This window comes from Carcharodon carcharias, chromosome 18 (assembly GCF_017639515.1).
Source record: "Carcharodon carcharias isolate sCarCar2 chromosome 18, sCarCar2.pri, whole genome shotgun sequence".
In the NCBI taxonomy this organism is placed as follows: domain Eukaryota; kingdom Metazoa; phylum Chordata; class Chondrichthyes; order Lamniformes; family Lamnidae; genus Carcharodon; species Carcharodon carcharias.
The window spans coordinates 30,759,961-30,787,483 of NC_054484.1; the positions used below are offsets into that span (position 1 = coordinate 30,759,961).

At 42.4% G+C, this 27,523-nt stretch overlaps 1 protein-coding gene across 1 annotated transcript in view; it reads left to right on the forward strand.

Moving 5' to 3' along the window:
- The window catches only part of hunk (hormonally up-regulated Neu-associated kinase), a 68,523-nt gene that overhangs the window by 33,936 nt on the left and 7,064 nt on the right, over nucleotides 1–27,523 (forward strand). Inside the window, exons 6-8 of the mRNA XM_041210694.1 lie at nucleotides 4,193–4,328; nucleotides 12,561–12,729; nucleotides 18,023–18,103. Of these exons, the coding sequence (XP_041066628.1) occupies nucleotides 4,193–4,328; nucleotides 12,561–12,729; nucleotides 18,023–18,103 (386 nt within the window). The remainder of the gene's footprint in view (nucleotides 1–4,192; nucleotides 4,329–12,560; nucleotides 12,730–18,022; nucleotides 18,104–27,523) is intronic.

Below are 27,523 nucleotides of genomic sequence, written 5' to 3' on the forward strand. Positions count from 1 at the left end.
CCCCATCTCTAGCAAATGACACCATGACCAATAGTCCCATTCATATTGTAACCCTAATCCGTTAACTCAGCACAAGCCCTAGATTGAATCAGCATCCCTTCAGGCCTATACTGGTTACCACCACAGCCATTATGGGAATTCATTAGGAATGTCAGCTTAAAAAGTACAACCTTAAAAGCTTATGACTTTTGCTATATGGTTGTTGGCATGCTTCCATCTGCTAAGATGATGGACATGCAGTAAATCAAATCCACAGGGGATGGGATAGGTTCATATGGTGCATTTTTTCTGATGACTGAAAAGGCCAATCTGTGAGAGGCACTTTTTGCCACATATGCTGCCTATGAAGTGGTTATCAGGTGTCGTTGTGAGTTGTTTATTTGGTGATAGTTGCCAAGCCACTGTAGCCACTGATGGTCATGGTAGCGCATGCTGGTCCAGAGGTGATGTCACCATTTTCCTCTGTTGTCTGTTATTTCTCCCAGACACGAGAATCGATGTGTAGGACCTTCATGTCACACTTGCAAGTATCTTTGAAGTGGAGCTTTGGATGTCCTACAGGTTGTCTGGCTCTAGCTACCTAGCCATAAAAAAAATCCTTAGGATTTTCTGTACAGTAGGATTCCAGTGAAGAGCATCTTGTAATATTTATAAAGACCGGAGAACATTTCCTGTGCACTCTATATAGCAAAAGTAAAAATACATTTATAAAGAATGTATTTACTGTTTCGGTATAGTTAGCATAGAGGAAATCCAGTCACAATTAGCAAACAGCTTGTGAGATCAAGCATAATTGTTAGGATATAAGGCTATTGCATAGAATAAATAAGTAAAGAAGGCACTCAATAGGGCACTTACCTCCACCATGCTGTGTTAACGCAATGTTATTACAGCCCCACAGCACTTCCTTGAGGCTTTTTCCTGCCACGTTGATACTCTAACTGCAGAAAGCTGAAAAAAGAAATATTTTTAATTAGAGCTTCCATCTCACTGAGGAGGCTTCAGGCCAATCCACATCTAACAACCTGCTCTGAGAACTCTGCTCATTTTTTGACAGCTGCGACAAATTCCAAAACAGCAGCTGAGACAATCCACCGCATTCTAAAACAATCAGCAACATTCTAAATAAAACAATCCACAACATTCTAAAAAAAAGTCAATTCACCCTATTTCGCAATGTAAATGGATCCTTTAAAAAAATTCCAGGATCTGATCCAGATTCGCACCTTCACCAAAAATTAATCAGATCTTCCTTGGGCCATACCCTTTCTATGTATCAAATTTCATTAAAATCAATTCATTAGTTTTTGAAATATATTGTTTACAGCCAAATGAGCTAAAACATTACCTTCAGAGGTGGAGCTAAATAAGCTTAGATATGCCTCCTTAATACACAGACTCCAAATTAATTTAGAATTTTTACTTCACTTCTTAATACTTTTAATTATTTGAATGCTTGATCAGAATGTGCTGCTACGTAACATGAGAAAGCCATAAAGATTGTGCCCTGGGATAAGGTTTAGAAAAATGTATGAATTGGTTTGCGTGAAAAGACAAATCCTTCATATTTAGTGCTGCAGAAACAAAAGTCACCAGCAATTGAAATGAGCCACAGCCATACATTTTAAAATAACATGGGATGGCTAGGATAGCACCAGTGTTTTATTTGGCAGACATGGCTGCACTGGCACTAACGTGTTGAAAATCAAGTTATATTTAACAACCGAAAAATGTAAGAAAGGATAGAGTCATTGAAGACTATTTGCTTATTTTAGCATTTAGGGCTCATTCAGCACTCCTGCTTATATTGCTTTAATTTCCTTTCTGTCCGAAGGCCAAAATCCCTTTATTTCCCATTGACTTCAGAATCACTTCAATTCTTTTCATTAAATGAGGAATATGCTTCTGTGCCACCTTTCCTTAATTTTTCAGGGGGGAGAATTTTCTCCCCATCGGACAGGCGGTTTGGGAGCAGACGCGGGCGGGCGCATGCAAAATTTGACCTGGTAAACTTGAAAAAAAGAATTAAAAAAATTATTCGGACATAACAGCTGGGACATGTCAATGAATTTTACTAAAAGATTTTATTACAGTTATAAACGCTTCATGAAACCTTATCCCACCTGTGGATGAGGTTCCATGAAAAATGCAAAGGCCGCCAGGGCTCTTCGCCTGCCCGCCAACCTTGGGTGTGCAGCCCTGTTAGTTATTTCAACTGGTTTTTAAATGGCCTTAATAGGTCTTTGGCAGTTTGGCAGGTGCAAAGCTGACTCCGGTGCGTGCCCGCCGAACTGAAGATTGGGATGACACGTGGCGATGTCTGGACGCACGCCCGATGTCACGGCACGTCAGTTTACGCGTCGGCGAGCAGAGCCTGCCCCCGCACTCCGACCAGAAGACTCAGGCCATAAGCTAGGTTTGACCATATAACCTGGGCTATGGGAGATTACCTGGGGGCTATTTGTTTCTTGCAGGGAAACAAGAGTGATCCAAAGGCATACACTTCCCAATATCTGACTCAGGACAGCGTTGATGGAGGCATGGGAATAGAATTCACCTGTCATAAATTACAGCAGCGTTTATTCAATGGCAGGGAAGGCAGGTGTAAAAAATAGGGGAGGAAATTTTACTCTTAAATAAAATTGTTTTGCTGCAAAACCCAGCTTTAATTCAAAATCTACTGAAAACAATTTTTGACAATGTTGTAATCTGGAAAAGGAAAGTAAGTATTTTTAAACTCCGGGTTAATAAAGTTCAAATCTGACAAATGAACTCTTGGATGATTCCTTTGTAAACTTAATACTGATAATATTTTTTGCTTGTTGTGTACATTCAGATGAAAATTGATAACTTATGTCAAGAAACTATAATATTTTTCCAAATGTTATTGTGGGATATTTTATTGCAGGCTTGTGTGTGCACGCATGTATGTGTGGTTCTGTGTGTGTGGCTAGAGACAGTTTGACTGCAGGGTTAACATTATTGAAGAAGTGAGATATAAAACAGACATTTGAAATGGAGGTGAGTAGAGCTAGGATGAGGTCAGCAGGTACAGTATGAATGAAATTTGCATTTTTAGATAAGTGGGAAAGGTGTTTGATTTTCAAAGGGACATGATAAAATTTTTACAACTGGCAAGAGAAATAAGGCAAGGTTATTACTTTGATTTTTCCCAAAAATACTGGCCATAATAACATGTAAGATTTTATATTCTGGGAAAAGTAATTTCTAAAGACAAGTGGAAACAATGGGATTTATAGATAAAAATGGGAGAAATGTATTTAAAGAAGGATGGAAGGCTATGCGAGGTGTGGCTGTATGAGATCTTGAAAGGTAACTGTGTGAAACAGACTTGGGGATAAAGCCTCTAGCCACGTTGCAGAAGTTTGCTGTTCTAGTAACCAAAGTTAAAAGCCTTTGGAGGTCCATTGTCCAGTGGGTGCTTGTGGTAAAATTGCTTTATAAATTTGGAATCTATTTGGAATGTTGCCTTAAAGGAGGTATGTAGTTGGGAGTCTGGTTAAGTAAAAATTTTGGGAACTGTTATAACTGTGTGACTGCAATCTTGTGTGTCTTTAAGTTTTTTTTCTTGTTAATAAGTGTTTTAATTTAATCTTTAAAATCTCTAATGGTGGTAGTAGATTCATTACTCCTGACTTCAGTGCACAAGCCTTCTCGTAATAAATACAAATTGCAAAATTGTTGTGATAGCGTGGCCAAGTTTTCCTTGTGAATTTGGTCAGCCTGGCAAATACCACCTTCCATATCATAACATTTATGTATTTAATATATTGTAAAAGTAGAAGCGTAATCAACTGATGTAATTTTATAGTCTTAAATGAAGTTTAATTTATATATTTTAGGCTGCAACACTGTTTAATCATAGACAGGGCTTGAAACAAGATAACATTCTGGTAACATTATATTAACATAGATTAGGTGGCCAAATTAAAATTCCCTGAAAACAAAAGGAGACATGAAGTCAAGTTTGCAATGGCCTAGCCAGCGACACCCACATCAATAAAAAAATGAAGCCTGTCACAAATTGAAAGAATTAGTTTAAAGATGTCAAATGTAGATTTTGATGTGATCTTTTTTTGTGTAAACCATATAATATCTAACCTTCCAGCATTTTTATCTGCATAAAGAGATCAATAATTACTGTCCAATAATTTGCATTATTTTTTTCTAGCTGCCGTTAACTTTCTGCGATCTTTGCTTGAACCTGACCCAATTAAACGGCCCAATGTCCAACAGGTACTGGCTGATCTCTGGCTGAACGACAACCACCCAGGGACACCTCCAGGCATCATTGTTTACCCAGATCGGTAAGGTGCATTGAGCCGCTGTTGCGTGGCTCTGTATGTTTCAATTGGCAGGTTTAGGCCTCCTGAACCACAGCAGTAGGCATTCTGTGATTATGAGGGTGATCCTGAAGAATCCCAGTGCACTCTTGGCTAGAGGGAAAAATGCAGATGGGACAAAAGAGAGAGACAGAGGAAAATGCCAGATCTGGATTCCTCTACTGATCTCCAGCTGAGACAGCAGACAGGCTATCTGCTGTCAATGATTTGCAGTTGTCACCCTTGAACCAGTCACTAGTCAATGCACAAGAGAAATCTGTGCTGTTTCACCTTATAATTTTCCTGCGGGGGACTGCAAAGCTACTGTTTGCTACTTCTGAAAGAGCGATGAAGGGGGATGGAGCTGATGGCAAGTGTCTGAGGCTGAGCCAGTCAGCTCACATCATTGGTGACATATTTGACCCTAAGATGAGCTGCTGAACACATCTGCCCAATCACGAAGGCCTCTTATTTCCACTTAGGTAAAATTGTTTGACTCTGCCCTGCTTCAGCTTACCTGTTGCTGAAACCCGCATCCGTGCCTTTCTTATCTCCAGACTTGACTATTCTAAAACACTCTTGGTAAGCCTTGCACAGTCATAAACTTGAGACCATACAAATTTCTGCTGCCCATGTCCTAGCTCGCACACAGTTCTGTTCATCCATCACCTTTTGCTTGTTGAAGTGGATTAGATCTGGCAAGCAACGCCTTAATTTTAAAATTTTCACCCTTGTTTTCAAATCCCTCCATAGCCTCGACCCACTCGATCTCTATGACCTCCTCCAGTCCCACACATCTTCGAGATATCTGCCCTTCCTTAATTCTGGCCTCTTTAGCATCCCCAATTTTAATTGCTTCACCAGTGGTGGTGGCGCCAGCTGCCTGGGCCCTAAGCTCTGGAATTCCTTCCCTACATCTCTCCATCTCTCGATCCTGCTTTCTTCCTTTACAACACTCCTTAAAACTTAGCTGTTTGACCAAGCTTTTAGTCATCTGACCTAATATTTTTTCCTTGTGCGTCTGTGTGTCTTTTTTGCTTCATAATGCTCCTGTGAAGCACCTAGGGACATTTTGCTACATTGAAAGTGTTAAATAAATACACGATGTTGCTGCTGACAAACATGCATGCCACTGGAGGGAACTCCCCTTCTCTGCAAAATAAAGTCCTGGAGTCTTTTATGTCAACTTCAAAGGGCAAACAGGGCCTCATTTTAACATCACCTCCAGTACTGCACTGGAGTGTCAGCCTAGATTTTGCACTCAAGTCTCAGGAGTGGGATTTAGACCCACAACCTGCTAACATTAGAGATGACAGCGTGACAACTGACCCACGGCTGGCACCCACTTGAGAGGACAGGCAGGAACACTACTCAGTTATTTCTATGTCAGGTACTCATCCATAGTTTGGTGTTCATTGTCCTTCTCCATTGTCAGCAGAAGGTCTGTAAGATCAATATTAAAAGATCCAACAGAAAAAACAGACCATCTGGAGGCATTGGTAGTGCCTCATTTATATTGAAGCACCACTGTCAGAGGCCATAATCCAAATGGAGCATCTGTTTGCGCTTAACATGTTTTAATTAAAAACAAATAGAAGAATTCAGGACAGACACCTATATGTAATTGAATTACAACCCCAACTCTGGTTCTCTTAAGAAATACAGCACAGAAGGTATGTGGGTGTTAGATCAGAGAATTCAAATCAAGCCACTCTGGAGGTGGGAGTATTCACTTTAAATTAAGATCAGAGAGGATTAACAGGAGACTGCCTGATGGAACAGTGTGCTAGACATCCAATACACTGTGGCAGGATACAGAGCCACAGGGAAAATTGGATTCTGAGTCATATTTGCACATGCCCCTGATGATTAACTCAAGAATGGATTTTGGCAGAGGTCAGGGAGCAGGTCATTGTTATCTCACTGTCCCCTCAGTCAAGGAATGCTGCACGGTGCAAAAAAAAAGTCCTAGAAGGGGAGGGGAAGCATAAAATTTGTAAAAATGGAAAAAAATATATAGACAATTTTCAGCCAAATGTTTAGAACCAACTCAAGTTTACCCCTATCAGATTATGTTGATGACAGAGAGTGACATCAGTCTGCCATCACCAATGGAAACATTGTGAACTCGGTCAGCGAGGCGCAAGAAACTACTGATATATAAAAACAACCTTTTACAAAATGCTTTGTATAGTAGAGACACAGCTAGATTATTTTCTATTTATAGAAGTGGACAGCAGTGAAATGTATTAGCCACATTTAAAGACATCAATCAGCTGTTTCAGGCAAAGGTTCCAACAGAGAATGTTGTAGGATATTTATCAAACAAAAAACTTTTCACGATAAAAATCTGGTATAATCAGTTCCTTTCAAAAATTCAGTATTATCTATTATTTCATATCCCTACAGTGTTGTATAACAACATAGTCTGTACCAGTCAAAGATCAAACAGTACAAATTGCTGTTGGCACTGCTTGTAGATGAATATTTAATGTGTTCTTTTGATGGTGGCCATATTAATCAATTTAGAACAACTGTATTAATGCTTCTGTTGCAATGTAGAGCCAACAATAAATTCTGACCTAATGAAACAAAGCATGATTGACGCACATTTTAACTTAGATCTCCAGTTTGCTGCTAATTAGTAGGGCAAGGCATTTCTAGTGACAAGTAATTTGCTATTGCTCAGATCTGGTTAGAATTTTTGCTGCCTCTGGAGCTTTTGATGCAAAATTTTAGTACCCAGGCAGCAACTATGTTACTGTTAAGTGCTTGCGAGATGTCATGCATGCTTTAATAATGAGCAATGTCTGCTGACAATCCCAATAATTGATCTGCTCACTGAAAGTTTGGGTCTAGAATACTTTGATGGCCGAATCCACTTGTGGCGTGGAATGGTTTTCATGCTTGCCATTGTTTACATGGTCAGTTTCAGGTTTCCACTGACATTTCTGGGACAGTTAACAAAGAGAGCAGATAGGAGATGGATCAAACCTCCCCGCTCTCATACATCACCCAGCACCCACCTCATGAGCACAAAGGGCAGGAATCTAAAGACACTCACCCACTCTCTCAGCTGGGGATTCATGGGAGAGAGTAACATCAAAAAGATTAGGGTATCAGTGAGAATGCTTTTTAAAAAGATGTGAAACATGCTAAAGACTTTCTCAAATGAAAATGATTCAGTTTGTTAATGGCTCCTCCATTTCAGTATTATTTGATTCTGGATGTTACACATCGATGTTTTTGAACGGAGATTCATTCTACCTGTCTGTGCGTACTTTCTGTTTCCAGAATCTTCAAAAGGCCATCATGTTTCTGCTGCACTTTTGTGTGAACTTTTCCATTATCCCATATCCATATTTATAATGAAAACTGCCAGCATAAGCTTGTGATGTGATAATTACTGTTAGGGAAATGGATGTTTTTACTTACACGTTTATATGTTATTCCATAATGTAATGAGGATCAAAGGCATTTAACGGATTTCATGGAAATTATGCATTCAAAGATAACTATTATCACTGACAATTGTGCAGAGACAATGATAATAATGATTACACATGTACTCAGGATCACAAGAAGATACCTGTGATACAGTTTGAACTCGAGGTTCAAACCTTTTGGAATTCTGAAATATCTATTCTAACGCCCCTTTTTTTTAGACCCATCATTCACCTCAGCTAAGTGAGAATTCACATGTTTGAAAGTCTTACCTCATTCAAGCTGCTGCCATAGCTCCAGTTTTTACAGAGATCAGTGCCATCACTCCATCTAGGTGTCCTTGGAGGAGTTAATCCCCAGGAGGGCAGCTGAAATATATCTCTATGAGACTGGGACAAAGAGAGCTTGTAGCTGAATTCTCAGTCTGGCAGCACTTACTTCCCGCTGAAGATTTCACTGGAAATGAAAATGATATTGATCGTTATCTAACAGATTTTAAAAGCAAAAGTTAACATAAAGAATTTAACCTTTGCTTTACAATCGCATTTTCTCAGCAGTGATAATGGTGCAGAGCTGAATTTTAAGTGGAGGAGGGGAGGCGGGATACTCGGCCCCTGACATAAAAGTCAGTGGCAAGTCCACCTGCACTTGGCTGGCTTGCATCGTAGCCATTTTACAACTGCTTGGGCATTAATTACTTCCTGCCCCCATCTGAGAGGGAGTCTGCCTCCCAGAGCTGCTGGCCAGTCAAATGGCCAGCAGCTCTCTTGCCCCAGCAATGCCACTGGATGTGATGGCCACTGCTAAGACTGTAGGCAGTGCCCGAAGCGGACACACTATGAACCTGGACTTACAGTTAAGTCCAGGGTCTCACCAGGGCCAGGCCGACAGGTACCAGAAAGTGGGGTTGGTGGCCAGGGATGACGGGCGGGGGCAGGGGAGGGGAAATTCAGGGAGGAGAAAGCTGTTGGAGAGGGGCCCCTGATGGGCACAGGTGCCATACCAGCAGGCACACTACTATCCCACTCTGGCCTCTCTCACCAAGGGAAAATCCCAACAGTGGCATGAGGAGACCCTTCATTGGATGGGCCAGCTGCGCTTCTCCCACCAAGGGTAAAATACCTATGGAGGCAATCGAGGAGGACATATGTCACTGCAGTCTTACACCCCCAGTTCTGTCTGCCACCCCAGCCTGAGGGGGCCATAAACATCAACGTAATGTGCTTCAGACTTGCATCTTTCAGCTACACGACAGTCCTGCAGAATAACCCCTCAGGCCAGATTTTCATGGAGGAGGTGGGGAGATTGAGTTGCAAAACTTCCCAACCTGGCAGACCCATCTCCTTTAAAAGGGTCCCGCCCTCCGTATTTTCACTTGAAGGAGATGGGGGCGGGTTGGAGTTAGGGCCCAAGACTATGGATGCAGGCCCCGGGTTGCAATGGAGTTGGGCGGACGGTGAGACCGGTGGGTTAGGATGCCCCCACCCCCCCCCCAACCATGTTTATCCCCTTGCCCTCTCCATGCTTACCCTGTATCTTCCAATTGCCAATCACTCAGTAGCCACTATGGGCAGACCTAGGAGCTATGTCTTTGAAATGGAGATAAAAAAAAACTTCTAACAGCCCAATCGAGCTCTCAGTCAAACATTCTTCATACAGAAAAAAACTCTCATTCATTAAACCCATTTAAAAAAAAATCCTTCAAGTGGTCCATCTGTTGTAAAAACAAATAAACATTTATTTCACTAACTGCATCAAACATTATCAAACAATAACTTCTTAAAATTAAGTTAAAATGTGATCACAACTCACTGCTCAGGTAAGTGTTTCATCCTGGAGTTTTTGAAACTCAGCCAGACATTCATAATGGGGCCAACTATAATAACAAAGCATTGTAGCTCTTGCAGATCACAAACAATGAAGCCTATTGAAATTGTAAAAACAAAATTCTCTAAACTATGCCAAATACCCTGTCAATCAATGCACTCCAGCAGTAAGTGTCTTGTTTTTTTTACTCTGGTGAAAGCTGCAGTCTTTTTTAAATGATTAAGGTCTGAAGTTTTAAATTACTCCAGATCATAACAGAAAGAGTTCCCAAGCCACATTTTCTTCAGTTTTGAATGTATAATATCACTTCCCTGATGGGAAAAAAAACTCTAATACAACTCAACACTCACACAACCCTTGTGAATGCACTGGTCAACTTACCATTGCAGGTCAGAGCCCTGTAATCAATCACTGCAGTAAAAACACATCTACTTTACAATACAGCAAACTGAAAGAACAGTTTATTTTTGTATTACAAAGCCTGTCAACAAAAGAATCCCAGGAGCAGGTGACTGGGGACCCTTATGTTCATGATTCCTTTGAGCTACTGTGAACCATGTATTCTAACAGAACACTAAAGTGGAATGGGTTGCAGTATTGTGGTGTTTTAAACTGCCCACACCTGCAATAGAGCCAGTAAGGGCAGGAGTTCTGCGTGCAGGAGGGCTATCTGCATCCTTAAGCCGCACCAGTGAAAATTGCCCTAAAACTCCCCATGGGGACAGGAATCCTAGAAGCAAGTTCCTCCCACCATTTCTAAAGTGTTCCCAGCCCTCTCAGCAAAAATCCAGGCCCTTCTCTCTGGAATCATAGATTAGCACAACACAAATGGAGACCTTTCGGCCCATCAAGCCTAAACCGGCTCGTTTGAAGAGCAATCCAGTTAGTTTCACTCCCCTGCTCTTTCCCTAAATCCCGGAAGTTTTCTCTTCTTCAAGTATTTAACCAATTCCATTATGAAAACTACTATTGAACCTGCCTACACCATCTTATCAGGTAGTGCATTCCAAATCCTAATCCCCACTATCAACATCCTGGGGGTTACCATTGATCAGAAACTGAACCAGACTAGCTATATAAACACAGTGGCTACAAGAGCAGGTCAAAAGCTAGGAATTCTGTGACGAGTAGCTCACCTCCCAACTCCCCAAAGGCTGTCCCCCATCTACAAGGCACAAGCCAGGAGTGTGATGGAATACTCCCCATCGCCTGGCTGAGTGCATCTCCCACAACACTCAAGAAGCTTGATACCGTCCAGGACAAAGCAGCCCGCTTGATTGGCACCACATTCTCGAACATTCACTCCCTCCACCACCGACGCACAGTAGCAGCAGTGTGTGCCATCTACAAGATGCACTGCAGGAATTCACCAAGGTTCCTTAGACAGCACCTTTTGAACCCATGACCACTATCACCTAGAAGGATAAGGGCCGCCGGCACACAGGAACACCACCATCTGGAAGTTCCCCTCCAAGTCACTCATCATCCTGACTTGGAAATATATTGCCATTCCTTCACTGTCACTGGATCAAAATCCTGGAACTCCATTGCGGGTGCACCTACACCACATGGACTGTAGCAATTCAAGAAGGCAGCTCAAGGGCAATTAGGGATGGACAATAAATGCTGGCCTAGACAGCAAATCCCACATCCTGTAAATGAATAATAAAAATAATCACCTCTTGTTCTTTTGCTAATCACCTTAGATCTGCGCCCTCTGGTTATAGAGTCCTCAGTCATTGGAAAAGCTTTTCTTCATTATTCTATCTAAACCCTTCATGATATCGAGCATCTCTTTCAAACCTCCTCTTAGCCATCTCTGCAATAAAGAGAATAACTCCAGTTTCTCCAGTCTCTTCAGATGATTGTAATCACAGCAAATCTCTTCAAAGTATTTATGCCCTTGCTGCTATACTTGACAAATTGCACTAAGTGTGGTATTTCTCACTATATAATAAAATTAAATCAAAGCATTATATAAAATTAATAACAGAACATATGATGTTAAAATGGGCACAGCATAGTTCAATTATCTTCCAACTGGAGACCACACTACACCTGAAGATCACACTGGGACTTCACATCTTGTGCACAATGCCATTGGAGATGAACTCCTATGTGTGTACATTTACAAGTTAGCACTTCCAACATCCAGCCTTGCTAGTGGGAGGGCAAATTTGACAATTGAATATAGCAGCTAGCATGCTCAATTTGTGGCTCTTAATTTTTTTGTACCTAACTCTCTGATCTCTGTACCTAACTCTCTGTTGCGAATGTTGTCTTGTAGAATTTGCCTGATAAATTTTGTTGCTTAGCCATAAGTCCAACACATTTTGTTGTAGATGCAAAACAATTTTCAAAAAAAAGAAAAATAGAATGTTATCTAGAACTACAACTTCCCTCTGAGCTCAGTAATTTATAAGTAACTACAGTTCCTGAATTTGCCTATTAATACAGCAATGTTCTTAAGGGAACAGACCAGGTGATCAGTTACATATCATAACTGGGATATGTGAGCAATGCCATGGGAGATCCGCTTTACGAAACTAAAAAAAAAGTTGAAACTACAAAGTTCAAAAAGTAAAATCATTTAAATCTGGAATTGCACTCAGAGTCGCAAACATTTGAGTTCAGAATCATAATCTAAAAATTAGACTCTGATCTTCTACTGTAATGAGCATTCCATACAATTCCATGACAATTAGCTAGCCTGGGAACATATTGTTGGCACAGCTTGCTGTTTACATTACCATGTAGGAATCTGTGGTAATGGTTCATTCTTAACTATTGATGTCTATTTAAATTTTGACCATTGTTTACCATTGCTGTGGATCATACATTGTTAATCAAAATAATTCAGCAATTAGTTCTAAAATATGTTTACTGTCCTCTTCTGATATGTATCGACAGTAGTTGGTAACCACCCAATGATCTCTACTTATCTAGGCTTCGTCCAGAGGACTTGAATCAGAGTGTGCTGCTCCACATGACTGAGAAGCTGGGATATAAACATACTGAGGTGGTAAACACTGTACTATCAAACCGAGCCTCCCACACCCTTTGCATTTACTTTCTGCTAAACAGGAAATTGGATCAGTATTTTAAAAGTATTCAGGTAAGCAATAATCTAAGCAGTGATTTTTTTAGAAAGAATATCTGAGGTAAGAAATATATATTGGTGAGAAAATATCTATTTTAGTGCAAGAACTAGTGTAGCCAGTCAAGACAACCATGGAGACCACAAAGGTCCCACTCTTCATCCCCATTCCATGTAGTGAACCCTCAGTTAATCTCAGATGGGGCATTGCATTTAGTCTCGACACTGCGGTGGGTAGTGTCTCTGGCCGGGATTTTCCAGCCCCGTCGCAGGCTGGACCCGCCGTGGGCGAGGCAGTGCCCCAGCCAGAAGTCCATTGACTTGCGGCAGGACCGGAAGATCACGGCAGCGGGAGGGTGCAGAAAATCCCACCATGTATCTCTGAGCCAGTAGCTCAGAAACAGCATGATTTCATGAAAGGGAAATCATGTTTAACCAATTTATTAGAGTTCTTTGAAGGAGTAACGTGTGTGGTGGATAGAGGGGAGCCTGTAGATGGACTGTACTTGGATTTCCAGAAAACATTTGATAAGGTGCCACATCAAAGGTTATTGCAAAAAATAAAAGCTCACAGTGTAGGCGTAACATATTAGCATGGATAGAAGATTGGCTGGCTGGCAGAAAGCAGAGAGTATGCATAAAGGGGTCTTTGTCTGATTGGCAGGAGATGACGAATGGAGTCCAGCAGGTGTCTGTGCTGGGGCCTCAATATTTTACAATTTACATCAATGACTTAGATGAAGGGAGCGAAGGAATGGTAGCTAAATTTTCAGATGACACAAAGATAGGTAGGAAAGTATGTTGTTAAGAAGGCATGAGGAGGTTGTAGACTGATATAGAAAAGTTGAGTGAGTGGGCAAAGATGTGGTAAATGGAGTAGAACTTGGGGAAATGTGAAGTTATTCGCTTTGACAGGACGAATAAAAAAGCAGAGTATTACTTAAACAGAGAACAACTGCAGAATTCCGAGGTGCAGAGGGATCTAAGTGTCCTCATACATGAGTCACAAAAGGTTAGTATACAGTGCAGCATGTAATCAAGAAAGCTAATGGAATGCTATCCTTTATTACAAGAGGAATTGAATATAAAAGTAAAGATGTTATGCTTCAGTTATACAGGGCATTGGTGAGACCACATCTTGAATATTGTGTGCAGTTTTGGTCTCCTTATTTAAGGAAAGGTGTAAATGCATTGGAGGCAGTTCAGAGGATGTTTACTAGATTGATACCTGGAATGAGTAGGTTGTCTTATGAGGAAATGTTGGACAGGCTGGGCTTGTTTCCATTGGAGTTTAGAAGAATGAGGGGTGACGTGATTGAAGCATATAAGATCCTGAATGGTCTTGACAAGGTGGACATTGAAAGGATGTTTCCTGTTGTGTGTGTCCAGAACTAGGGGGCACTGCTTTAAAATTAGTGGTCACCCTTACAGGACAGAGATGAGGAGAAATTCTTTCTCTCAGATGGTGTGCGACTTTGGAACTCTGCCTCAGGAGACAGTGGAGGCGGGGTCATTGAATATCTTTAAGGCAGAGGTGGATAAATTCTTGTTAGGCAAGGGAATCAAAGGTTATCGGGGTAGATGAGAATGTGGAACTCGAAATACAAACAGATCAGCCATGACCTTATTGAATGGTGGAGCAGGCTCGAGGGGCCAAATGACCTCCTTCTGCTCCTATTTGGTATGTTCGTATGAGTTCCACCCCAGTACTTGCTGGCTAAGGAAGGTGTGTTCATAATGCAGTCAAACAGTTTGACTATCAACCTGGAAACCCTTCCAACACATGCCAATGGTGGGCAATAAGCATGGGCAGGATTTTCCAGGCCTGTCCACTGTAGGACCGGAAATTCCCACCCAAGTGAATGGAAGTTTTGTTGATGAAGGGAAAATCAACCAGGATTTCTGCTCTTGTCAGTAATCTAGTGACCCCTACTGGAAGTGCAAGTGGTCAGCTGCTGGTTCGATAAGATTAAGGCATAACGCTTCAGCAATACTCACTGTCTAGACTCATGTGAAAATCATAAGAAAAACTTGCATTTTGCACAGCATCTATCATGACCTCAGTTTGTGTCCAAGCACTTTGCAGCCAGTGAAGTACTCTCAAGTGTAGCCACCATTGTAATGTAGGAAACATGTCAGCCAAATTGTGCACAGCAATGTCCCAGAAATAGCAGTGTGATTATTACCAGATATTGGCCTGGATTTGCCAGTCCTGCCTGTGGTGGGATCGTCGCAAACGGATCAGAAAATTTGACAAACTAGCCAAAGGTCCGTTGACGTCGGGCAAGATTTTTCCGGTCCTGTGGCGGACGGGACCCAAAAATCCCAGCCATTGTGTTTTAGCTTCTTCCTCGAACAGAGGCCCGAACAATCCCCATCCACCACTACTCTCCTCCGTCTGGCTGAACTTGTTCTCACGCTGAACAATTTCTCCTTCAACTCCTCTCACTTCCTCCAAATAAAAGGTGTGGCTATGGGTACCCGCATGGGCCCCAGCTATGCCAATCTCTTTATGGGGTATGTGGAACATTTCTTGTTCCAGTCCTACTCCGGCCCCCTTCCACAACTCTTTCTCCGGTACATCGATGATTACTTCGGTGCCGCTTCATGCTCTCGTCAGGACTTGGAAACATTTATTAATTTTGCTTCCAATCTCCACCCCTCCATCATTTTCACGTGGTCCATCTCTGACACTTCCCTTCCCTTCCTTGACCTCTCTGTCTCAATCTCTGGTGATAGACTGTCCACCAATACCCATTACAAACCCACCGACTCCCACAGCTATCTCGACTACAGCTCCTCACACCCTGCTTCCTGTAAGGACTCCATCCCATTCTCTCAGTTCCTTCGCCTCCGTCGCATCTGTTCCGATGATGCTACCTTCAAAAACAGTTCCTCTGACATGTCCTCCTTCTTCCTTAACTGAGGTTTTCCACCCACGGTCGTTGACAGGGCCCTCAACCGTGTCCGGCCCATCTTCCGCGCATCCGCCCTCACGCCTTCTCCTCCCTCCCAGAAACATGATAGAGTCCCCCTTGTCCTCACTTATCACCCCACCAGCCTCCGCATTCAAAGGATCATCCTCCATTTCCGCCAACTCCAGCATGATGCCACCACCAAACACATCTTCCCTTCACCCCCCCGTATCGGCATTCCGTAGGGATCGCTCCCTCCGGGACACCTTGGTCCACTCCTCCATCACCCCCTACTCCTCAACCCCCTCCTATGGTACCACCTCATGCCCACGCAAAAGATGCAACACCTGACCGTCCAAGGACCCAAACACTCCTTTCAAGTGAAGCAGCATTTCACTTGCATTTCCCCCAACTTAGTCTACTGCATTCGTTGCTCCCAATGTGGTCTCCTCTACATTGGAGAGACCAAACGTAAACTGGGCGACCGCTTTGCAGAACACCTGCGGTCTGTCCACAAGAATGACCCAAACCTCCCTGTCGCTTGCCATTTTAACACACCACCCTGCTCTCTTGTCCACATGTCTGTCCTTGGCTTGCTGCATTGTTCCAGTGAAGCCCAACGCAAACTGGAGGAACAACACCTCATCTTCCGACTAGGCACTTTACAGCCTTCCAGACTGAATATTGAATTCAACAACTTTAGGTCGTGAGCTCCCTCCCCCATCCCCACCCCCTTTCTGTTTCCCCCTTCCTTTTTTTTTCCAATAAATTATATAGATTTTCCTTTTCCCACTTATTTACATTATTTTTAAAAAAATTTTTTTTTAATCTTTTATGCTCTCCCCACCCCCACTAGAGCTATACCTTGAGTGCCCTGCCATCCATTCTTAATTAGCACATTCGTTTAGATAATATCACCAACTTTAACTTTAACACCTATGTGTTCTTTTGTTCTATTGTTGTTGACATCTTTTGATGATCTGCTTCTATCACTGCTTGTTTGTCCCTACAACCACACCCCCACTCCACTTCTCTCTCTCTCTCTCTCCGCCCCCCACACACACACCTTAAACCAGCTTATATTTCAACTCTTTCTTGGACTCGAACTCAAGTTCTGTCGAAGGGTCATGAGGACTCGAAACGTCAACTCTTTTCTTCTCCGCCGATGCTGCCAGACCTGCTGAGTTTTTCCAGGTAATTCTGTTTTTGTTTTTGTTTTGGATTTCCAGCATCCGCAGTTTTTTTTTTGTTTTTATCTCTGTGTTTTACCCATGTTGGTTGAGAGATAGAGAATCCTATACTTTGTGTTTACTCGGATAATCATTCTAGTGTGTGACATTTCTATTTGAATATTCTTCAAATTCACTCAACAAAAGGGGAAACTCTGGGGTTCAATATTGTACCATTTGCCATGTGATCTTTATCTTCTTCCCCGCCAGTTAAGTTTATGTTAAAATGATGACAATTTGACAGCTTCTCTGTGGAGTCCTGTTTATGTTTTGTTTGCTGAGTCATGCAGACATACTCTAATGAAGTCATCTGTTGAATCTTGTTCGTACTTTTCAATCTCCAATTATTAATATCAATATGTTCAGTCTGTCTTCAGACTGATTCTGACTGGCCTCTTTTTATAGTCATGTTTTTCCTCATAATAGGGTTTTGCAATACATTATACTTTGATGTTATTTTTAGTGAGCCTTTCGGAATGGTAAAATGTTAGTGACCATGTGACTGTGGCATAATTCTATCTAAATCTGTGTTCAAACAGCAAGCATTGAGCAGACCTTTGAGGGAATTGTTGGATGGATGTACTGACACACTTAGGTCAGAAGTTGACTTAACACACACACACTGTTGAAGCTCTAAAATTGCAGAGGTGTTCTGTGTCAATAATTGCATCCCTACTCACTGAGCTCAATGATTCTACCCTCAGCAGTTACTGTTAAAACCAAAAATCGACAGGACAGAATAAAGGAAACCTTTGAAATCATCTAAACTCTTTGCAACCTTTTTTAAACAGGAGACTGAGAGTGATGTTCACGATTTAATGGCACCCAATTACTATGTCAATCTTAAATACAGCAAATGCTTTAATACAAAAATGCCTGTGAAAATAATATTCAATGTAAAAGTTATTCACAGTCATTCATTAGAATGTATTTTCCTGGGTCTGGGCCCAGGCAATTAGTACATCCTGTCACAGGTCCAAGAAGATTACTTCTGTAATGTAAATTTTTAAGTAAACAGATAGTGGAGGAAGATTTCTTCTGCATGTTAAAAATGTGTTGGTGTGTTTTTATAAACATGTTCACCATTTGACCATTTCACTATGCCAAGCAAATGGAGGAAACCTTATCCCAAACTTTTACGTTAACTCTATTTTTCCTCTATTATAGAAACGAGACTTTGCAAATGGTATTTGCTACAAGAATCTACTGCATCAGCCTGATAAATACAGACTCAAGGAAATACAGGAGGTACAGTGACTACAGGTTTATATATTCTCTGCTGGTGTTTATTTGTACAGGTATTTACAGTCTATAACTACTGTTATATCTCTGAGACCATTATTTCTGACTAAAGGTGCCATTCTGGGCTAAGCCACTCTGAACAACAAACATCTAATTCTATTTCTATTTAAATTAATCTATTACCTGAACATCATTAAGTTGGGAATTCCTTACACAATTACATTCAGTTTTGGGAAGCTTGAAGCTTCATTTATTTTGGAATACCTCTTCTATTTGAAGTGGGTCTGTATCTGCTGAGGCTGCCAGTGCTCTGAAGTGCTACAGGGCAGATTCAGAGCACTGACAACAATGGAAAACAAACAACCCGTGTGGAATCAAATCAAATGGTGGTCTTCGTATCCAGGACTGATTGATTTGGGATGCCACCTGAGGCAAATCAATACTACAAATGAGGCATAGATAACAACTATAATTCTATCAAATGTGAAACGATTTTCCCCTAGAGACACATTACTGATCAACCACTTTTATGATCAAGTCAGTAAAAAGAAAATCGGTTTTATATACTTTTTGCAGATTTTGATTTATATTGCCCATTTTGAGGAAGGGTCTGACCAGTATATTGAGGAAATAGTAATGTCATGTGGTTATTTTTAAAAGATGGATAATGTAAAAAATGACATTACAACATGAAAAATAAATAAAGTGATAGTGAAAGATATAGGAAAAGTAACAGTAAGGGGCAAATAACAATAAAAATTATAGATTAGAATAGGATGGATCAGTCAGAACACTGCACCCACGTACACAATACTTAATGTAAACACAGATGAAATACAGGATTACTGCTCTAATAAACTAGTTTGATCATTGACAGTTGTTGAGCGTTTGCAATATGTACAGAATGCTACAGTGCACTGCACTTGAGTTAATCTAGCATGTCTGGTACATGTGGAGATTCGGCATAAGTGGTTTTGTTGTACTCAGTCACCACTTCTTCATGTTATGAGTATGACTATGGCCAACTAGCTGACTTGGTGAATGGGTTTTCCAACTAAACCAGATCTGATAAGAGCTGGTGTACAACTCTCCAATCTGACTTATAGGTTTGATTTCATTGAGTCCTATGTCTAGGACTCTTGCATTTTTCAGAACACAGGTGTTCAAAATGCACTTGTTTACCAACAGTTCTGCCACAGTTGTTTTCTTTTTTTTGCTTAATTTTCCTGACATGTTTTATGAGCTGCTCATTCGGCAGCTCGAGAACCTGGTAGCAATGAACTGAGCCTGCCCAATGTTGAGCTCTGACCATTGGGATCTCAAGATTGCATCAGGATCCTGTATACATCACAAGACTCTGATTAATATTTTACAGATAGGCTATTGTGAGGGTTGGTAAATCTGCTGGCAGTTTCACCACATGACCTGTAACCAGTCCACTCTCATATCTCGCTCTTGGTCAGCCAAGATGTCCATTATTGTAGCAGACCGCCTTCCCACACCAATTGAGAATTGAACAGGCTCTCCCTTACCTGACTGGATAATCCTTGACTGTCTGTCAAATAATCTTTTTCCCACCTCCAATATTTTTAGAACCAAGAAAAGGAAAAACACTTTTTTTTAATGCTCTTTTGATTTTTCTCCTGAGTTGCTCACAGTGCTGTCCCGGAGAGTAACCTTTAATTCTTAAAGATTCCTGGATGGCCCTGGATGGTTGGCAAAGCTAGTTGTGTCCTGCAACAGTTGGCACCTAGGTTGCCCATTGTGGAGGCATCAACCAGATTTGCAACGGGCAATGTATAGCTACAATTTTCAGGATATTAATGCATGGAGCAGCAAAAAGGGCTGACGACTTTACAAGATTTTTTTTTGAAAAGGAGTGTTGCATATCACATAATTAATGGGTATTTGTTGTTTTTGGAAACAATTCAACCCTTATTGTTTTGCAGTACTGATTGCTCCATCTGTTGAGAAGATAACTGTGCCCTCTATCAACTTACATAGAGCTCTGGGCACTTAGAGAAAGCTGTCTTTTACTTGCTTCACTGAGTAGACTGACCCCTTTGTCCAGTCACCATTAAGTTTGCCTGAAGCGGTTCGACAAACGATTGCAGCTGCCACACACCCTTTAGTCTGGATAATTTCTGTTTTTAAGCATTTGGCCTGAAGAGTCAACTCTTTCTTTTGCTCAGTCATCTCAAACATTTACGAGATTCCAATAAAGAGCAGCTGTACTTTAGCTTCAAGTTCCTGTGTTTTAAATCCCATCTTCAATTTTTTGAGACAAACCTCCTGATGAATGAACTGTTTCATCTCTCCAGCTGGATTGTCTGGAGCCACAAAAAGTAAACCAGGCTTTTCCCAACAGCCAGACCCATAGTACAATCAGACACAACTGGGAGTGTTGAGGCTGATATAATTGCTAACACATATGCTAATCTAGATAACTAGTACAAGCCGACCAACAGCTTTTAAAGGAAAGCTGACAGAGGCCCCTAAAAGCTGACAATTCAAGAATGGCCCTGATTACAAGCCTACATGACATTTCAAAACAAGTAGATAGATGGGTTTGTAACTTAACCCTGGGTGTGTCCAACATTCCTTCAGCTGTACAGGAGAAGATCAAAATAAATTAAATGAAGGCTTGAATGAAGATGGTGAAAGGGACATGCTCCTGAGGAAAGTATTGAACTTTGCATTCAAAATTATGCCTTCTAGTTAATTTTGTACTTTACAATTGATAGATTGTTGATCTTAAAAGAAAGAACTAACAAAATTATATTTGGACTTTCAGTGGAGAGCCAAACCAGCATTTCCCCAAAATTATACAGTATTCATTAACACATTAATGCCCAGCTCAGAGAGGCATTCTACTCCTCTGACCCGAGTTCACAGAGACACTGCACCCCATCCAACTCCCTCCCCTTCACTAAATCTCTCTCCTCTAGCTCTCCCAATTTATAATCATAGTCTTCTCTCTCATCTCCCACTCTCAATTCATCACAGTACTTGTCACCCTAAAATTACTAAAATGCTACATCTGGCCAACATTACTATATGGATGCGAAAGTTGGAATATGAGAAGATATGAAATGGAAGATAAATCAAAAGGTGAGCGAGATTCTGAAGCATATGATGGATGTTAGTTGTACAACATACACAACTAACGAGAAAGTTTTGAGGAAGACAAGCACACAAGAACTTTTGCAGATAGTCAACAATAGACAACTACAATTCTTTGGACATGTACTTAGGAGAGATAAACTAGAACACCTGGTAGTTACTGGTAACATTGAGGGAAGCAGAGATCAAGGGGGAGACAAAAAAGGAGATGCACCAACAGCTTACGAAGCATAACAGGTAAAAGATTTGAGAACAACAGCAAGATGTTGGCAAAATACTGCAGATGCTGGAAATCTGAAACAAAAACAAAAAATGCTGGAAAAACTCAGCAGGTCTGACAGCATCTGTGGAAAGACAGAGTTAATGTTTTGAGTCTGTATAACTCTGGAGAGATGGCTCTGAAGAAGAGTCATACGGACTCGAAACGTTAACTCTGTCTTTCTCTCCACAGATGCTGTCAGACCTGCTAAGTTTTTCCAGCGTTTTTATTTTTGATGAAGATGTTGGCTTATATCAAGAACCATGAAGGTTAGAGTGCTGTGATTGTCACTCTGTAAAACATGGCACCTCAAAGGAGAACTTTTCCCCCCCACCCTCCCAGCCTACAATCCATTTCAAGTTTGAGCTCCTTCGCTTAATGCTGGTGTTAGCCCCCAGCAGTTCATGTTGATCTCTCGCTATCCACACTCCTACGATCAGACATAACAAAGTATCACAATTCCCTGTTTGATGGCTGTTGAAGTTGGGGTGGTGTCGACCTTCTTGCAATTCTGGGATATTTTCCCCAAAATTCAGCAATGCAGCAAGCCTGGAAGGAGGTGGAGGCAGACTGCTGGCTATGGGTGAATATTGATGTTATTAATGGCAGCCCTGTGCTGCTTGTTGGTTGTAGCAATCTTTGGAGAAGATGGCAGAGCTCTGCATCTGGATCTCCAATCCAGGGTCTGTGAATTTAGATGACCACTGTTGAGCTGAATTTTACTGGCCTCCAGGAAGTGGAGAGGGATGTTACGGGGGGGCCAGTAAAATCTTGGGTAGCTGGATTGGAGGCTGCTTGACCATGCCCTGCCGTCAGAGAATTTTACCGACATTGGGATTGGAATTGGGCCGTCTGCCAACCCCAGGGAGGTGGGCAGCTAATTTACATATGTAAGGACTCTATTAAGGGTCATTTTAATGTGCTGTTGTCACTTTGCCAATGATGGATTGCAGCCCCCCCCCCCCCCCCCGACTCCCTGCCACTTGAGTTAAATGGTGGCAGCTTCCCAGCAGCAGCCCAGGGACAAAGATTTTTAAAGCAATAAGGGGGCCTTGGGCTGGGAAGGCCAACCCCCATCACCCAACCCCTCACCAACCCCCTGTGCTTTCCCTGGAGGGGATGTAATTACTTATTTGACTGCAGATATGCTTGGTGGTAGGCGTGGCCAATCAGGCTATGAAGGCTGTTGATTATCATAGAATGCCTTAGTTCATGCTGCACTAATTGCAGCACAAAGTACTGTGATTAGAGTACTTTTGAAGACCCATTCCATATTAAGGCTAAACAGGCCTTCATATTATCATGGCTGGGACTTTCTGGTGAAATTCATGCCCAAGGTCAATGGACGTTTGTTTCGCTGCCTTTCTGAATTTTCCAGCAATGGGTCCCTCCGTGGGCAGGACTGGCAAATTGGACCATTGGCTCTGTTTTAATAGCCTCCCTTGGGAATGGCAACTACTCACTATTCTTCTGACAAAACAAAGTCAAACCAAAATATGTGCACTTCTGTCCATAGATAATGGTACTCGTGGGTGAGCACAAAATGCCACTGGTACAGCCTGACCTGTGTGGTGTTCGTCTATTGGCCCTCATTTTCCTTCTCCAGACACCTCAGGTATAGGGGCATTCCCAATAGGAACAGCAATGTGGCAATAATGAGAATGTAGGGCTTTAGCACGAACTCTAATTGTTGGCGGAAAGAATAATCAGAATCTGCTGAAAGCTGCTTAATGAATCTTTTTATTGAGCTCTTTAAATTTACTTCAGTATACAGCTCAGCGAATGGCAACCTTACACCTCCAGTTTAGGTTGCCGTAAAGAGCGTGAATCAAGGTAACTGGTAAAGGAACCACAGGCAAGATGAGGATGTTTTTTTTTTACGCAGTGAGTCTTACTGCCAGAAAGGGTAGTGGAAGAAAATTCATATTAAATTTCTAAAAGGAGCTGGATAAATACTTGAAAGGGAAATATTGGCAGGACTATGAGAACAGGGCAGGGGAATGGGACTAATTGGATAGCTCTATTAAAAGAGCCAACACAGGTACAATGGGCTGAATGGCCACGTTCCATACTATATTATTCTCTGATTCTATGAATGAGGGATTAAATGGCATTGTCCTGCATAATGTTACTATTACAATCACACTCAGTTGTTTCAGGTGGGTGCCTCCCTCTCTGTTTGTTTTTGTGATAAAGACACAGGTTAATTGTAAAGTTACAGATATGCCACCAAATCTTCTGAATCAGTTTGCTTTTTCCAGTCTGTTGTCACAGTGTGTGGAATTCTTGGAAAAAGTGGCAATAACCAGGAATAACTAGTCAGGAATAACATTCATCCAAAACAACAACTTGTATTTATGTAATGCCTTTAACATAATAAAACATTCACGGGAGTATTACAAAACAAAATATGACACTGGGGAGATATTAGGGCAGATGACCAAAAGCTTGGTCAAAGAGGCAGGTTTTATGGAGCATTTTAAAAGAAGAAATCGAGCTGGTGAGGTGCAGAGGTTTTGGGAGGCTTTCCAGAGCTTAGGCCCCAGGCAGCTGAAGGCACAGTCACCAGTGGTGGAGCAATTAAGTTTGGGGATGCTCAGGATGCCAGAGTTAGGATCGCAGATATTTCAGAGGGCTTTGGGGCCCCAGGAGATTACAGATATAGGGAGGTACAAGGCTATGGAGGAATTTGAAGGATGGGCATTTTAAAATCAAGGCATTGCTTGACTGGGAATCAATGTGGGTTGGAGAGCACAGGGGTGACAAGTGAACAGGACTTGGTGTGGGTATGCAGAGTTTTGGATGACTCAAGTTTATTGAGGGTAGAATGTGGGAGGTTAGCCAGGACTGCATTAGGATAGCCAAGTCTAGTGTGACAAATCTTTGACAGAAGCAGTAACAGTAAGGAAAATTTGCAGGATGTGTAAGTGCTTTAAAAAAATTTTGAAAAGGACTTTTAAGAGTTTGCGCACTTGTAAAGGGATCATTTGCAAATTTTGGATAATAAGAAATACTAGTGCTTGTGACCTGGCGACACTTGACCTGGAAGCAGTACCACTAGGAAGGAAGTTAAAAGGCTGTGTGTGGCACAGACATAAGAGGAGCAGAAGAGCTGGAGAGTTGCTTGTTGATAGATCCACTGTACCACGACTGATGGGAGTTGAAGAGAGGAAAGGGTTCTGGGAAGAAGTGCGCCATATAGGGAATATTGCATGGGTGGAACCCTGTTTATGGGGAAGCTGCTGCCTGTGTGGAATTGACTAAATCTTTGAAGGCTGAAACTGGAATTTTGTTTGGAAGAACTGTGTGGATGGAACTGGGACCATCCAGGCATTCAGATCACCTGTAAGATTTGTGAGATGATCTTTATGGTGCCTGCCATGTATAATTTAGTAGAACCCCCCTCCCACCCTGGAAAGAAAGTCGGCCAGGGACTGACGTGCCCAGAAGAACCCTGCACCTTGGCCATAACAGACTGATGTGGTTGAGAGTGGGAATTACACCCCTCAATGGGAGGAATTCTGCCCTCCAACAGTCCCAGCAGCACCAGAGCACAGTAGTGGGCCCTACTGGAACTGGTAGAAGGAGCACAAAGGAGATGGATGGCTGCCGCAGGAAGTTAAGGCCTGGGGCTGAATTTTGCCGTCGGTGAGCAGGGGGCGGGGCCCGCTCGCCGACGCATAAAATAACGCGGGATGACATCGGGCGGAACCCCCGACGTCATCCCGCCCCATTTAAATTTTCAGGAAGGCGGGGGCGCAGCAAAATCAGCTGCGGGCCCGTCAACATGTCAATGGCCAATTGAGGCCATTGACAGGATCATTGAAATGATTAAAGGACCTGCCCGTCCAACCTTAGTGTTGGCGGGTTGGCCAGGAGCCCCGGCGGCAACTAGAGAAAACATCCCACTGGCGGGATGAGGTTTCATGCAGGGATTTTAAAAGTTTAATAAAGTTTTAGTGTAATTTATGAACATGTCCCATCTCATGTGACATTGTCACATGAGGGGGACATGTTAAGGATTTTTTTTCTGTTTTTAACATTTTTAAAACTGTCAGCGATCTCCCTGAGGCAGCACTTAGCCTCAGGGAGATGTGTGCTCTTTCATGCGCATACGCAAAAGAGCGCACTCTCGCTTTTAGGGAATCCCCCCCTGCTCGCACAGTAAGCGCATAGCACTGCCCGCCAGACGTCACGCTGGACGGGCCTTAATTGACCCACCCACGTAAAATGGCGGCGGGGCCCGCTTCTCCGGCGGGGATCGGCTCTCCGCCCACCGGACATTGGGTTGGGCCCACCCGCCCGACAGGCAGAAAATTCTGCTCCTGGGGTTTTAGGGCAGGGAGGGATCCTGGAGCCCAGGGATTATAAAGCAGGGGTTGGGGTGCCAAGTTCTGGAGGGGTAGACGGAAAGAGGGTGAGTGACATCTTGGGGGCCCCTTCCTTCCTGCCTTTTCTCATTCGGCCACAAAACACAGCCTGCCCGCTCCCATGCGCCTGCCCACGCCAGTCATGTTATGGCATGGGCAGCATATTATCCAGGTCAATAGGCTTGCTAATATTGCTAATAGATCATTCATTATCTATTTACTTATGGTAAGCATATTATCAGGGTCAGCTTGGGGATGGGCAGGAAGGTGGTGGGCTAGCCAAGCGACCTGTTTTACGTGCACCCCCACCCCTGCCAAAAAGACATCTGGTGAGGCATGTAAAATCCAACCTCTGGACCTTTTACCCTTCTCCCCGCTTTGATCCCTCTCTGATGTTGTACATGGCACAGACTGTTGCCTCCACTCCATCACCTCTGCACCATAATTGGTCCATCCTACACAATACATTCCTTTAACTTGTGTTCTCGCTTTTCTATATATTTTCCTCTATACAACCGTGCAACTATTAAATAAAATTGCTTCCATATATAATTTTAATTGTATTCATGATTTTTTAAAAATCAAATGTTATATTAGAATAATCACATTTGTGTCTCTTGTGTTGCTTTTTTTTTCTGTTTCTCTGCTACTTCTTTTATGGATCCCCGGGCAATTTTAGGGATTCCTTCGCAATTATAAAATTCAGGAATACCCCGAGGAAGAAGCAATGCCAGTGAAGTACAAGCATGGCTGCCATGTTGTTACATCCCAAAATCATGCTATCTTATTCTTTCACAGGATGTGGGCTTCACTGGCTAGGCCAGCATTTATTGCCCATCTCTAATTGCCCTTGAGAAGGCGGTGGTGAGCTGCCTTCTTGAACCGCTGCAGTCCCTGTGGTGTAGGCACACCCACAGTGCTGTTAGGGAGGGAGTTCTAGGATTTTAACCTAGTGACAGTGTAGGAACGGCGATAGAGTTCCAAATCAGGATGGTGTGTGACTTGGAGGGGAACTTGCAGGTGGTGGTGTTCCTATACGTCTGCTGCCCTTGCCCTTCTAGGCGATGGAGGCCCCAGGTTTGAAAGGTGCTGTCGAAGGAGCCTTGATGAGTTGCTGCAGTACATCTTGGATGGTACACACTGCTGCTACTGTGGGTCAGTGGTGGAAAAGTGAATGTTGAAGGTGGTGGATGGGGGCACCAATCAAGCAGGCTGTTTTGTCCTGGATTGTGTCAAGTTTCTTGAATATTGTTGGAGCTGCACTCATCCAGGCAAGTGGAGAGAATTCCATCACATTCCTGACTTATGTCACTAAACTGCTGCAGAGTCCTGAACAAAAGAAAATCTGTTGTGATCTTTAGAAACTCATGCTATTTGCACTATTCTGAGCCCTTGAAAAACTAAAAATCTTTGGCAATGAGAAATGAAGATGGTGCCTTTTACACAAACATTCACTCCCTTCACCACCAACACATATTAGCAGCAGCGTGTACCATCTACAAGATGCATTGTAGAAACTCACCAAAGCTCCTTAGACAGCATCTTCCAATCCAATGACAGCTACCACCTAGAAGGACGAGGGCAACAGGCACATGGCAATGCCACCACCTGCATGTTCCCCTCCAGGCCACTCACCGTCCTGACTTGAATGCCGTTCCTTCACTGTCACTGGGT